We start from the raw sequence: 14672 nt of genomic DNA, 5'->3' as shown, positions 1-14672 counted from the left end.
TATCTATTTCAGCTGAACAAACCTTTTATCTGTTTCAGCTAACCAAACTTTTTAACCGTTTCAGGTAATCAAACTTCTTGTCTGTTTCAGCTAATCAAATGTTTTGTATTTCCGATGAAACTTTATTTTATGAATATCTAAAGCGATTTGTGTAACCAATTCCGGAATCGTCTATAAAGCCTTGATAAATCTTTCTAAAATCGAATCGAGATGTGTATAAAAATTGCTGATCGGAGAAATATCTCACCTCTGGAGGCTTGGGAGAGTATATTTTTTGACGTAAAATATTTCCCCGATCAGCAATTTTTCATAGCACATCCCCAATTCGATTTTCAGAGGGCTGTTAACAATTCTGAGGATTGTATCAGAAATTGATTTCGATGTTGATAACGAAAGTTACATCGGAACGACTTCAGTTCGTATTTCCGATATATCCCAAGTATTTCCGACGTTACTTCCGTTACGAAATTTTGCAGTCAATTTTGTTTTCAATCGTTCTTGCTGCAATAACATCATTTTTTAATATACTTGTGATGTATTTCCTTAAGTTCAATTAACAATCGTAGATTTTTTCATTTTTATGATCAAAACGGAACTGAGGTAACATTAGGAAAGGAGACCGATCTCCATGCGGGCAGTTCGCCAAAACCTGAGTTAATTTGAGTACCGCAGAATACCGTATTACTATAGAGACTTGAAAATCACTGCAGAATTTGCAGCACAGAGATCGGTCTCCTTTCCTCTTACTCCCTGCACCGACTCAGCACGTAATTTTGACGCTCGGCATTTGGCTGTTGCGTTGGTACCCATTTTCAGGATCGTTTTTATTTGCCGTAAACAGCGTGGCGCCGCAGCGTCAATTTGCCGTCGCGTCGATTCAACGCTCGTGAAAATCCAGCCCATGTCGTATGTGTTATGGCACATGGTGAGACATTTGTACGCGCGCCGTCTGCTCCTACATTTCACTCTTATCTCTTTCTTTCTCACTTACTCTTACTCCCCAACTTTCCCTTCTTTCGTCACGTGCCCGTAAACGGCGCTGACATTTCGCAGATAAATGCTTTTCGGTACAATTATCCCAAGGTTTATTAAAGTCGGAGAAATTGTGAATTTGTTGCTGGGTACTTTTGAAATTTTATATATATATGTATATGAGTACCTAGTGTGTGGCGCCACGCCGGCCATTGCGCGGTCGTATTTTACCACCAAAAGTATGGCGGAGTTTTGTTTTTCCGATTACCTGGTAAAAGGGTATTAATTTTGCTATAAATACGTTGTAAACGGTGATATTTCTTATCGGAAATAAGCGATCTCAAGCCGAAGAACGGTGGTGAAGTGTTAACGTAGTGTTTTAAAGTGAATTGAACGTGCAAAACTGGTTGTTTGCAAACTCGCTCTTGGCGTGCGAGAGGCTCGCATGCAGCGCTACAACACACAATATACACATACCAGATTTTTCCCCCCCGATAAATGTGGTACGTTCGCGATTTGGTGTACGATGAAAATCTTTGACCTGTATTAAACTACATGAATTTGCAAGTGATCGCGGATACGACAAGCGTAATTCGCATCTCGGTATTAGCATAAACGCTACCCTAAACGGCAGTGTGTGTGTGTGTATCTAGTTTTCTCTCAGTTTTTTCATCTTTTTCTCTCGAATTTAAGACCTCTTGCTTGGTTAACTCGGCAAAGTGTATTCGGTGTATTCAATAGTATGACGCTAAAACAACTGTCCCCGCATCGTTCGGGGCTAATATCGATGGCATGTGCTCCGTAAGCTGTCGCTTGACAAACTTTAATTAAACAATTTTTGAACTAAGAATACTACACCATAATGGCTACCGCAGAGTTCGATACTGATTTGTTTGAAAAGAGGCTGCAGTCTCTGAAAGATTCGCAAGAATCGATACAGGCCCTATCATCGTGGTGCCTAGAGAGGCGGCCGCATCACAAAAAGATCGTTGCCACTTGGCTGCAGGTTTTGAAGAAAGGTAAGAATCCAGCAGTCGCTCTTTTATTGTTACGCATTAACAGCACCTTTATCTCTCATTTATTTTAATCTTTACTTATATCCATTTTCATTCTACAGTGAAAGTTGAGCATCGACTGACGCTTTTCTACCTGGCAAACGACGTCATTCAATACTCGAAGCGTAAAAACTTTGAGTTTGTTGAGTCGTGGGGTACGACGTTGCAACGAGCCACGACTATGGTTAGGGACGAGAAAGTAAAACACAGAATATTAAGGATCTTCAAAATATGGGATCAGCGTCAAGTTTACGATGAAGAATTTCTGGCTGATTTATCTGGCTTGCTGTCCGCAGCCCCTAAGAAAAAACCAGACCCACAGCCTACTGCAACCAATGATGAATTTCAAGCCAGTTTGCTGATCTCTACTATGAGATCTTGCGCTACTCTTGAACAGGCCACCGACTCAAGGTAAGAAATATGCATTTATTACTTGAAAACTGTAGACGCTCCATTGAAATAGCTGAACCTGAATTTTGTTCTTTATTTTTGTTTCAAAGTTTTACCAAAAGTCAGTATCTCCCAAACAATATTATTATTTTTCACTTTTCTCAGATTACATATCCTATGAGAAAATTTAACATTATACCGAAGTTGCAAAAAAAAAGAAAGATATGCATTTGTTATTATTGTTCAGAAAAAAATACTAAATAATTAGGGTAGCGATAAGAGCTGGAAATTTAAAAAATCTTAAAATATAAGAGACATTTTATGAGTTATAAAAGTTTAAGAACTTTTGGCTAATTTGGAACCAAATGTGGATATACTTTTTCTTTAGTCATATGAGGCTGAAATTAGTAACGTTAATGTAATGAAACCTTGGAGAAGAAAAGAGACAATCACTATTTTCTAGTTTTCAATATAAGAATATATTTAACCTTATTATAATTCAGTGCATATCAGACATTGCTGTAATTGCGAAGTAAACATTTTACAAAAAACGTGAATTATTACTACAATATTATTAACTTCAGCTTTTTGTACTTATCTTAAGTGTATAACAAATGTTTTAATCTCTGCTGCATAGGATGTTCCTTTTTTCTATGAACATTAACTTTTTAATGAAAGTGAATGATACCTTGTATAATGCATAACAATTAGTATAGAATGGTGAATGTTGCATTCTTGAATTTTTCGAAAAACTATAACCATTTATATTGTTTCAATGCATTTCACTATTGGTGGTGAATATTAATGAATTCTTTTTCTAAATACGCAAGGTTGCAAGATTTGAGAGACAGCAACACGGATATTGATAATGCGGAGCAATTGTGCGCATCCTTAAAAGACAGAAGACACGTGGAAGATGCGGAAAAAGACGTTGACATTGCGGTGGGAAATATTGAGAATTATATTTCCGCACTGGAGGCGGAAATCAGGGAAAGAACGCAAGTTTTGGATTTACTAGAACAGGCGGATCAGTTTTATGAAACTCAACGTGGGGAGGTGAAAATAGTCACAAATGTAAGTTTCAATATCATTACAGAACAACCTTATCTGCATATTTTTTATGCATCTAAGATAATGAAACTCAGTTGTTGTGTTTCGGTACTTGAAACTCCAATTGCTTTTTCGTCTTTCAGGCATACAGAAACTTTGGTAGTCGCGTAAAAAATTTGAAGAAGAAGCTCGATGAGCTACTTCCAACGCTGGTGTCCCCAATCCCATCGCCAGACATAAATGCACCATCTCCGAGTCCAGATAGTGATATCGAACTTCCCGGTGACGAGCATCATGGCATTAATCAATCGTCACTGATTGATATTCCGCCTCCGTCGATGTACGGTTCTTACAGGCAGGATTATGAGCCAATGCCTGTACCTGCGCCCGAACAGTCACAGGGGAACATGTCGGGTGACTTTACTGGTAACTTCTCGTCCTTCATGGGAGGAAATGTCGAATTTGATACGGTAATTTATTATTTTTAACTATTTTTTACTATATTTTTAACAACTCGTCACTTGAATTCCTGAATGTAACTAGCCTCTTGTTAAAATTGATTTGTCTTACTTTTTTTTTTTTATCTTCAAAGTGACAACAATTGATTACTAATAGTGTGTGATTTGATGTTTAGCGGAATATATTCAATGACAGATCGGCAACTCCTACAGGAATGAGCCAGTACAATGACTCCTCGGAGGTATGTTTCATTTAATATAGTGGTAATTTAATATTTTATTATTCTAATTTCATTATTTCTTTATTCGCGAAATCAAAACATTAAACATACAAAAGTATACAGTATGATACGTTTTAAAGAAATTTCACAAATTATGAGTAATTTTGTGTCTCTGTAACCGATTGAAACTCATGCAGTCATAAAATAATTTTCAACGATTGATTGAAATTTCATATGTGTGTCAAATTTTTTTGTCTTTACAGGCAAAGCCGATTGAAGTTATTAACATGCGCCCTTCAAAAGCAGAAGGGTCAGGTGATGGATTCAGCATTTCAAGTTTTTTAAAGTCTGTGCTCCCATCCTCCGAGGCAATTTCAAACAGTTCAAACATTCCCGGACTCGGATTGGACGCATCTGGAACACCGATGAAGTCTCCACCACCTGGAGATTACCTTCATTCATCGCCGCTACAGCAACATCTATCCACTCCTGTAAACTCTAGAGGAATGAATGTGCAAAATACGCCAATTAGCAATTTGGGCAATTGTCAGCAACTGCCGCACAGCACGCCTTTGCAGGGAGTTAGAAGCTTGACGATTGACTCGCACACACCTTCTCCGTACTCGAGTCAGAATAGTCAAGGAAACAACACTACCATGAACTTGGCTTTCGACAACACACCGAATTCCGTCAACCCTTTACCTCCTCCGCCTATGCCGCCGCCAATTTTTCTGGATGATGAAAATTGCTACAACAAACTTCCCCCAAAATTTCCCACCTGGTCCTCAGCCAATGAATTGAACAAGGAACCGTCTGGCTGGGATGAGAAAGGTAAGAAACACGTGGAATCGAACAGAGAGCTGTGAGAAATTTTTCTCTCACATATCAAACATCGCAATTTTTGATTTCACTCAAGTTCCCCCTATCAGATTATCCGACGAATTGTACACAACATGAAAACCTGTGCTCAATTTCCATTGAAACAATTCCACACAATTTGAAATATTCGAAATAGATGCTTCCACTGTAAAATCCCCCAGGAAATGATACCATGCCCCAAATTTGGCCACCAGATACCGGTGACAGGTCCGGTAATGAGCGTTGGGATTCTGCAAACGAGGTCTGGCCGAGCGCAAGACTAAAGAATGATATGTTGTCGGAAACGCCCGAGTCGCCACCACTCTTTGAAAAAGCTGGGTTTATTGATCCTATAGAATACGATGACTCTCAACCTCAAGTACCTCTGCTCAGCAGTAGCGGCGATGTGGATCACAGGTAACGTATTGATAAATTTTACGAAACGTTTTGTTACAAATCGATACTGAGTCTAATGCCTTGTTACGTGCGTAAATTAGGGTAATACCATTGCCATTAAACGTGGAAAATCAGTTGCCACATCGACTGATGAAAGGTGCAGATGTGGATCACAGGAATCTCATAAGTCTAACGGGCAGCCCTGCGAATCACAGCAATCCGACAGATCAGTCGCTGTCTATATTGGGCAATGCAAATTCCGCCTGGCCTCCGACCGACCAGGATTACAGGTACGCGATTTATTTATCCTTACACGGAGTGGGATCCAAATCTGCTTTGGCAGATTATTTATTAACGTATGAAAAATTTTCTCAATTTATTACCAGGCAACAAATGCAGCCAGGTGACATCGTCGAGAGTGTCGACATGGAAATGTCCGACGACGAAGGTGATGGTAAGCAAAAGAGCAGCAGGGTTCTCGTTGATCTAAGATCGCAAGACCGAGATATGCGCCCTTTGCTCCCACCACCAGGTCATCACCTTGACATGGACATGCGAATGATCCCCCTGCCACCTAGTGGTCAGATACAATCTCGCCCTCCTCCGCTGCTGCCGGTACCAAATTCTCACAGTATCCATCAAAATCAGCCGCAGTTTCATCACAGTTCGCAAAACTTTCACAGCAATCAGTTAAACTTCCATCAAAATCGCCCTGACTTTCGACCAAATCAGCAGAACTTTCACCAAAATCATCCTCCAGAATTCCGTCACAACGAGCCGAACGTTCGGCCACCAAATCAACCCAACTTTCACCAGAATCAGCAGCAGCCGCAACAACAACAACAACAACAGCAACAACAACAACAACAACAACAACAACAGCAGCAAGAGTTTTACCACAATCAGCAGCAACAGCAGCAGGAATTTCGCCAGAATCAGCAACAAAAGCAGCAGCAACAAGAATTCGAGTTTCAGGATAATCAAAACAGGCGACGAATCAGCCAAGATTTTCAGGGTGAGCCTCTACAGTGCGGGAGGTACACGGTGCCCGCTGACCATCATCAGCGAGATCCAGGTTTTCAGAGGAACGATCAACGCGGTCGTGGTCGCGGTTTTCCTCGTAACAGGAGGGACAGATTTTCCGATGATCACAATCAGCAGAGAATTCTTGTCAACAACCAGATGAACAACCGGCGACCGAATAAGAATTTCGGTCAAGAACCGGACAGTGAAAGATCTCCGACGGAAATCCTGCCAAATAACAGACCGCTCCTATTGCAACCCCCTGAAACTGTTGTAGTTCTCGACGACGACGGTATGCCGATATCAATACCGACTGATAATGAAATCGAGGAAATTCCAGCAACGAATTCACAGCAGGAGCAAATGCAGCCTACGCATCAAGGTATCGAGGCGGAGGAAACCGACGCGATTATTCCGTCCGAAGAAACAACAGCCGAGGTTCAAGCTGTGCTGGAGAAAGTCATGCGGCCGGAAGTAACTCCTGAAGAACAAAATCAGACCGCGTCAGAAACTGCGGTGAGCGAAGATATCGCGAAGGTGGAAATGCCGACGGTGACTGAGATTTTACAGGAGGAAACACCGCAGCAGCAGCAAGAACAGGAGGAAGGTGGGGAGACGGTTAGAGATGAGAACCAGCTGGAGTCATTGGAGTCGAATTCAGAAGTGGAGCAGCCCACGCAGCTATCCGAACAGCTAGAGGCGCTCATGAACTCTAACAACAAGCAGACTAATAACAATTTGAAAAGGCAGCTGTCGGAGAACGGCGGAAACTTCGGTGATGATCATCATCATCATCATCATCATCAAAATAATCCTCAGCAACACAATCAGGTCGAAGGTACGCCTATAAAAAAACGTCCACTTCTACCCAATGGTCCACCGATCAGCCAATTGACTGGCGGACCGCTGATGCCTACTGGCCACTTGCTCGGCCCAAACGGATCTCTCATGACTACCGGTGGCCAAATGGAAATTCACCCTGTCGTTGTCTATGAGTACGACAGTTCCAATTCCGGGTTTAGGCCACGCGGCGCAGGTGGTGGACCTCCAGGATCTCCCTTCCCACTTTGGAGAGGCAACGGACCTCCCCGAGGTAGAGGTGGATTCAGAGGTGGGCCCAGGGCACCTTGGGTCGACAGAGGTGGAGGCAGGGGTGGCGGTCCTAGAGAAAATTTTAGTCCCAGAGGTCAGAAGCGTGGAGGCAGCAGTCAGTTTAGGGGAGGATTCAGGGGTCGAGGTCGGGGTAACAATTGGTAGGATTATTCTTATAAATAGGTATTGATTATATGGTTAGATAATGTGTGTATGTATATATGTATATATATATATATGGATATTATATACATATATCCATATATATCTAAGACTTAGGGAATCGAAACTATAAAATGCTACTATTATTATCATTATTATTATTGATTTTTTTTTCTTGATCTCTTCGCGACGTGTAAAAAAAAAAAAAAAAAAAAAAAAACTTTTTATTTTAACCCCGAAAACGGAAAACGGTAGTAGTGAGTAATTGTTAACGAACACAAGACGACGATGTATTTCTTTCCGGTAGTACGGAAGGAAGTACAAGAAAGATTGTAACGTGAAATTTATTAGTAGTATATACGTGTTACAATAATAACCGCATGGATTCTTTTGTTCTGTTCTATTTCCAAATTTTTTTTTTTTTTTAATTTTTTTTTTTTGTTTTTATATTTTACTCTCATCCCCCCCCCCCCATCAATGAGAAGAAACTGTTTAGCAAACATGAGATTTGAAAGTAAAAAAGAAAAAGAAAATGAAAAAAAAATAAAATCGCAAAAATGTGTTTATGATATCGTACCTAATGATATACATATTGTAATAATATGGTTCGTGTATTTGACATAATAGGTGTTTTAATGTACATATTAATTGATTGATTAATTAATTAATTATATTTATTATGCCGTGTATTCATTTTCTTTCCTACTGTGTAAGTATATATTTATACACACGCACACATACTCACGTATCGTATCGTATCGCATCGTATCGTGTATTTACGCTGAATTTCTCCGCAATGATAGTTTGAACTTGCAGCGCGCGGTGATCTAGGGGGGTTTGTTTCACATTATTTAATCATTTAATTGAAGTGGAAGGATGACGGTGTTTAACTTTTGACGAACATTTACAGAAATTTTGTCACAAAGTATATACTTATCGTTAGAATTAGAAAAAAATGAAAGAGTCAAGTTAGTAATATTTGAAAAGAAATCACGGGGTATCGTTGTAATTTTCTCATTGTCAAAGTTTAATGTGTATATCAAATTCTCACGTGTGCTTATTATCATGCTTATAGATATAGATGTTAATTGAAAGATTTATAGTCTGTATTAGATAGGAGCGAGAGTGGGAGAGAGAGGGAGAGAGAGAGATTAGGAAAAATTTTCAATAATGAATCCTGTTTGCACTTTCTGTTTTCTTTTTTTTTTCTTTCTTTTCTTTCTTTCATCTTCTCACAGTCTTACGTAAAATCTTGATTATCCGACGGAAGGACCCGAGTTGACCAAAAAATTTTATACCTTTTTTTTGTTTTTCCTTCCATCACATACTTTTATAAACTTATATAAATATATATGGATGATAACTTCCGCGTGTATTAATAAATACAACCTTTTACCTACATTCATCGCTGTACTGCGTGCGTGGATTTTCTCATTGCAGCTTGTTCATTTATTATCATTTTTTTTGTTCTCTTCTCGGCCATCATTACCAAGTGCATTTCAATATAGTGTATTGCAATATGTATGTAAATAAGTCGCACTGCGTAGGAGAAGAAAATTTAATAATAATAATAATAATAATAATAATAATAATATTAATAGTAAATAGTAAATTTAGTCACATTTATTTACCGCATATACGAGAGAAATAATGTGATATATGAATAATTTCGATGTAAATAAGTATGACAGAGAGGGAGAGAGAGAGAGAGAGAGAGAGAGAAAGTGGAACGATAAAATGCCCGTGTTTTAGGTTTTGCGCACGCCACTACTGTACCACTTTTCACAATTCAAGTTTTTATCAGCAGTGGGTGATTTACGTGTATATTATCGTACCACGTTCGTATACATATATAAACACATTAACGCATATAACACGTAGCTTGTAGTTGACCACTTGTATATTAAATAATAATAATGATAGTAATAATTATAATTATAATAATAACAATAACAACAATAAAAAGAAAATATCATTCTGTCGCTTGTTTGATATCGATTTTCCAATGGGCGTTGGAATTTGGAGTGACAAAAGAAAGGGAAATAACGATTCATCATCGTCGCTCAATAGATGCGTAGAAAATTTTTTCACCATTGACTCGCAATTTAATTTTTTTTTCTTGTTTTTTTTCTTTCTTCTTTTTTTTTTTTTTTGTTCTAGTTTTTAAATTTATATTCGGAAGTATATATATATATATATATATATATGTATATATTCTTCAGATGGACGCAGAAAAAAATGTGTAAATACTCGGAGATCATAGTGTGAGGTTGAATTGATTTGTTCTTTTATTTTATTTTACTTTTTTTTTTTTTTTTTTTGATACGATGTATCGCAGTTTTTATTTTGTAATATCGTTTCATGAAAAATTGCTTAAAAAGCGATAGGATACCGTGTAATATACGTACTAGTGGTAGGGGTCATGTAGTTGCGAAATGATCTAATATCTATGCATATATAAATATATATATATATATATATATATATGTGCATATATAAATAAAGTAAATCCTCCCTCTTTCTTGTATTATGAAAACGTTTAGTTTTTAAATCAGGTTGCTTAATAAAATTTTAAAAAACAATGACAATCCTTGCCAAGACCCAAATTGCAGCATATGAACTGTAGTCCCTTGTGCGTATTGCAGTAACCGACAATGATCATATTTCATTATCATTTTGTTTCATTGATTTTTTGCTCACGACAAATATATCCAGACAATTTATTTATTTTTTTTTTTTTTTTTGTTCCAAATAATTTTCACATTTTTCATATTTGTCTAGACTATGATTCACGTGGACGCTTTTTTTGTTTTTTAATTTTTTTTATTCTCAGCGTTAACAAAAAAGTGCCGAATATGAAAATATGTGTATTATAAACACAGCGTTGATTGGATAAAACTTGCCCGTTTCACGGAAGAAAAAAAAATAAACTGTAAACTATCGGATCTGAGTAAGAGGCTAAAATGTAATGCTTACAATATCACCCTCGACGTATTCAAACCGACTACAGTTCATTGCTTTACCCACGTGTCGCAGTTTGTTGATATTGAATTTTTATTTGGTCTTTTTTTTTTTGGTTTTTTTAATTTTTTTACTCGACGTGTTTGGCAGATTTATTACTAATGTTTCCTGTACAGTCTGCTGCGTGTATTTTCATTTTTTTTTTTTTTTGTCAAACGCTGCTTTTCACCGATTTAATTATCTATCATTATTGTTTTGCACGTACGTACACATCGTCCAAAACAATCATTATTTAAAAACTCGGGATTCCATAATTTTGGAAAATTAAAAAGAATTAACTATTTATACTACGAATAAAAATTGATCTTAGAGGAAACAAGAAAAAAAAAAAAAATATGTTCATATAACTGGAAAGACTTTGAAATATCTGTGATAATTTTGTTATATACGGAATATAATATTGTAAATTTCGGGATTGAACTAGCGTGAATATTTTTGAATATTTGTTTGTTTTTTCTCTTTCTCTCTCTCTCTCTCTCAAACAACAGATTAACTATGATCCAAGGTATTATTGAGAGAAAACAATAATACAAATCAGATTTTGCAGCTTTCATTTTATTTATTTTAGTTGATCGTTTTACTGTCGTTTTTTTTTTTTTTTCCTTCCGTTTTTCAATTCAATTTGTCTTCGGTGAGGATAAAGTATCCAAATTTAGGGCTATAATATTCACGGTGCGTTCACAGTCCAATTACATGTATAACTACTATATAGTCAAACAATGTCCGTATGTGCGTGTGTGTGTGTGTGTATATATATATATATTAATAATATTATTATCACAATTATATGATTATGATCATTGATAATGGTGATAAATGATGGTAATAATTTCGTTGTAATATTATAGTTCCAAAGAAATATGTAGATAGGGATAATTTAATTAAAGGCATAGAAAGTTCGCAATCTCATCAATCAGTTTTACGAAAAACAGTTTGTTGTTGCGGCTTTACACGCCATAGTGAGAAATTACTTAATTAATTTTTAAAACGCATGCGAATGAGAATGACCTAGAAAAAAAAAGCAAAAAAAATATTGTACGGTATCGATTGGCCGTGTAAAATTTTATTATTAGTTTAAAGTTGACAATTCAATACGTTCATAATAGTATGACACACGTACAACACGTTTGTTTTTCGAAACTTGACTCAAATTTCCAATGATTTTATTTATTATTTTATCGCACGATTATCATACTGGTGCAAAATCGAAGTATATATATATTTGATTTGTTTTCTTTTTATTTTGAAAATTGTGTCTTTTATATTAATTGTACAACGCTGGCAGCTATTTGAAATATTTATGATTTGCTAAGTTTGCTCTCTTTGAAATTACAAAAAGAAGGAGAAAACAATAAAAATAAAAAATGTAGAAAGATGAGATGTTGGGAGAATATGGAAAAAAAAAAAAAAAAACAAACAAACAAATCCTAAAAGCTCGGACAGTCTTTCGAGTTTGTACAAAAACAAAAAAAGATTTTTTTTTTTTTAATATATGTATATATCACGTCGTTAGATTTGCGGTGACGTATAGAGGCAATCGTTTTTGACGTTTGAAACACCGCAGCAAATAAAATGGGGGGGGATTACGTACACATACGGTTGACGTGCAACGGTGAATTTTGAAGTTTGTACGTTTTTCAAAAATCATCGCTATGATGAAAATTTTGATTAAGAGGTAACCGAAACTTCCCTCGGCAGTTGTAAACTATGGTTATTCAATTCTAAACAAATATTTCTTGCTCACGGGTTTCGGTTACGCTTTTAAAAATATGCGTATAACTTGTGTGTACGATATTCCGCTGTAACTGAGACTGCGCGAAAACGGAATTATAGAATAACAAAAAAAAAATAAAAATAAATAAATAAAAAGAAAACACTATGTATTATTAAACAGTGCAGTGAACTTGTGCAGATATAGAAATTGCGTACTGTGTACGCCCAAAAATGTATGTCTAGTAAATTGTATATATAGGATTTGCAGTATTTGGAAGAAGGAACGGATTTTGTACAATGAAAAAAAATAAATGAATAATGTTTGATACGATTTTCTATTCGAACACGGACGATCGTTAAAATCGTTCTTTTTTTTTTTTTTTTTTTTTTATACAATTCTTCGCAATGGTTTCGTCGTGTTACTTTCAAATTTGATCTGATTTTACTTTTGCGTAGTATTGAATTTTGCTCTTTTGTTGACAACGTTGAAAGTGACTTGGCATTCTTCTTTCTTTTCCCCCAAATCGCGATAACACGGCGACGATACAACTTTTTGACGCAACGGCTCCACAATTCGTCGGCATTCGCCGCTCATTCGCATTCTCGAAACGTTTATTGCGAAATGCCCGCCTCTTTTTCACTTACTTTCACCGTAATTGTTAAATTTTTTTCTTTTTTTTTTTTTCTCATTTCCTGTTCTTCTTCTTCTTCACCCCTGTAAAGGATACCGCAATTTCCTTAATCCTCCGCCCGCTTCCGTTTTCAGCAATTCGCTCGTCGATCGTCAGTCTCACATCGAGTCTTTAAAGTTTAAACGTTTTGCTCTCGTACGTGTTTACAATTATCGAATTGGCGTCCCACGTCTCGGGAGCAATAGACTGATAGTTATTTTTATTGGAAAAACTAATCGTTTTGTGTTTATCGATGAAAGAGAAAAAAAAAAAAAAAAACGGTTCGCATCGCGTTTTCAAATTCGTGTTTTATCCGGAAAAAAAAAAAAAAAAAAAAAACGGTTCGCATCGCGTTTTTTAATTCGTGTTTTATCCAATTTGGTTATCGAAATAAAAGCTTGTCAGCTTTAACGAGCTATTTATTATCCTACAATTATACGAAAATAATCAGCTGATCGCTACGTTCGACGCCATCTTGCCGAAACGCGCTCGTATAATACGAAAATCGGTAGATTTGACGGCGCGTAAAATTGTGAAAATTATGTTATTCAATTATAATCGAATGGTGCTCGGATAGTTTTATTTCCTCAATTTGACCTACAGTCCGGGATTGATTTGTCTGGAGTTGTCGGTAATCAGACGCTGCCAATCTCCGCTCGTACAGCTCGGCGAACCTTCAACTAATGCATGAAGTCGTAATAGATATCAGTCGACAAATTGCCACGAACAGAGGAAGCTATCGCGTTGTATTTGTATTTGTTGCACCAATTAATAAGCCAGACGATTCGATTGGGGTAAAAATTGAGGAAAAATTTATCTTTGTTCAAACAACTGCACAGTCTGTAATAATGCGGTGTGAAAATAAAATCTTCGAAGTAGAATAAACGTATAATGAGAAAAGAGTTTGTTTACCCTTAACAAATGTACATATGTATACATATATGTATATATTTGAATACATGGCTAAACGAATGTTTCGTTATTGATTAGCAAATTTTAATCGAACCAAATAATGATCGATAAAAATTTGTCAACGGGTAAAAAAAAAAATCATATTTGGCTCTACTAAAATTTACTAATACGATATTATATATTTGTTGACAATAAACTCTTTTTTTTTTTAAATATATCGTATACCAAAAAATTCAGTATCCGTGACGTGTAGATATGCGAATATGTTTGTAAAATTATTGTAAACTCGGGACAATAAGAAGGACGAATCTTTAGAGCAATTATGTTAATGAATATACACGGTAACTGCGAAGATAAATACGTAGATCTATTTGGAGGACATAATGAGGCCTAAGTGGCTGGAAGATGCGCGTAAACTAGACTGATTGTGAATTCCATCGAGCCAGGCGTCGTGCCGTAGCTGTTCGGAATGTTTTCCTTCGGTTAACGATCATTTTTGTGACCGTAGATTCGCGATCCTTGCATAGATCTATCGCACGGAATGTCGTAGAATAGGGGGGGGGGGGGGTTACCGATAACCAAAATTTATCGTTAAAACGTTACGCATTAAATTTTCGCAACAGTTGCAAGAAAATATGGCAACAGTGATCGTAATGAGAAAGAATGGCAAACTAGAAA

General features: G+C 36.6%; 1 protein-coding gene across 1 annotated transcript; it reads left to right on the top strand.

The window, feature by feature from the left end:
• The first annotated feature begins 1212 nt into the window (after positions 1-1212).
• Positions 1213-8296, top strand: LOC124305801 (uncharacterized). The gene is made up of 9 exons (XM_046765637.1): positions 1213-1991; positions 2090-2438; positions 3248-3491; positions 3611-3937; positions 4102-4167; positions 4410-4977; positions 5187-5421; positions 5502-5690; positions 5787-8296. The coding sequence occupies exons 1-9, from the start codon at positions 1835-1837 to the stop codon at positions 7678-7680; spliced, it is 4029 nt and encodes a 1342-aa protein (XP_046621593.1). The 5' UTR covers positions 1213-1834; the 3' UTR covers positions 7681-8296.
• Positions 8297-14672: the final 6376 nt, after the last annotated feature.

This window comes from Neodiprion virginianus, chromosome 5 (assembly GCF_021901495.1).
Source record: "Neodiprion virginianus isolate iyNeoVirg1 chromosome 5, iyNeoVirg1.1, whole genome shotgun sequence".
Classification (NCBI taxonomy): Eukaryota; Metazoa; Arthropoda; class Insecta; order Hymenoptera; family Diprionidae; genus Neodiprion; species Neodiprion virginianus.
The sequence above is the reverse complement of the archived record's forward strand: the minus strand, read 5'-3'. Positions and strand labels throughout refer to the sequence as shown.

Bases quoted from the DNA above. Each gene is read 5' to 3' on its own strand.
- LOC124305801 (XM_046765637.1), top strand. From the start codon at position 1,835: ATGGCTACCGCAGAGTTCGATACTGATTTGTTTGAAAAGAGGCTGCAG. The intron at 3,938-4,101 runs GTAATTTATTAT...TTTGATGTTTAG, and splicing joins GAAATGTCGAATTTGATACG to CGGAATATATTCAATGACAG. The intron at 5,422-5,501 runs GTAACGTATTGA...TGCGTAAATTAG, and splicing joins AGCGGCGATGTGGATCACAG to GGTAATACCATTGCCATTAA.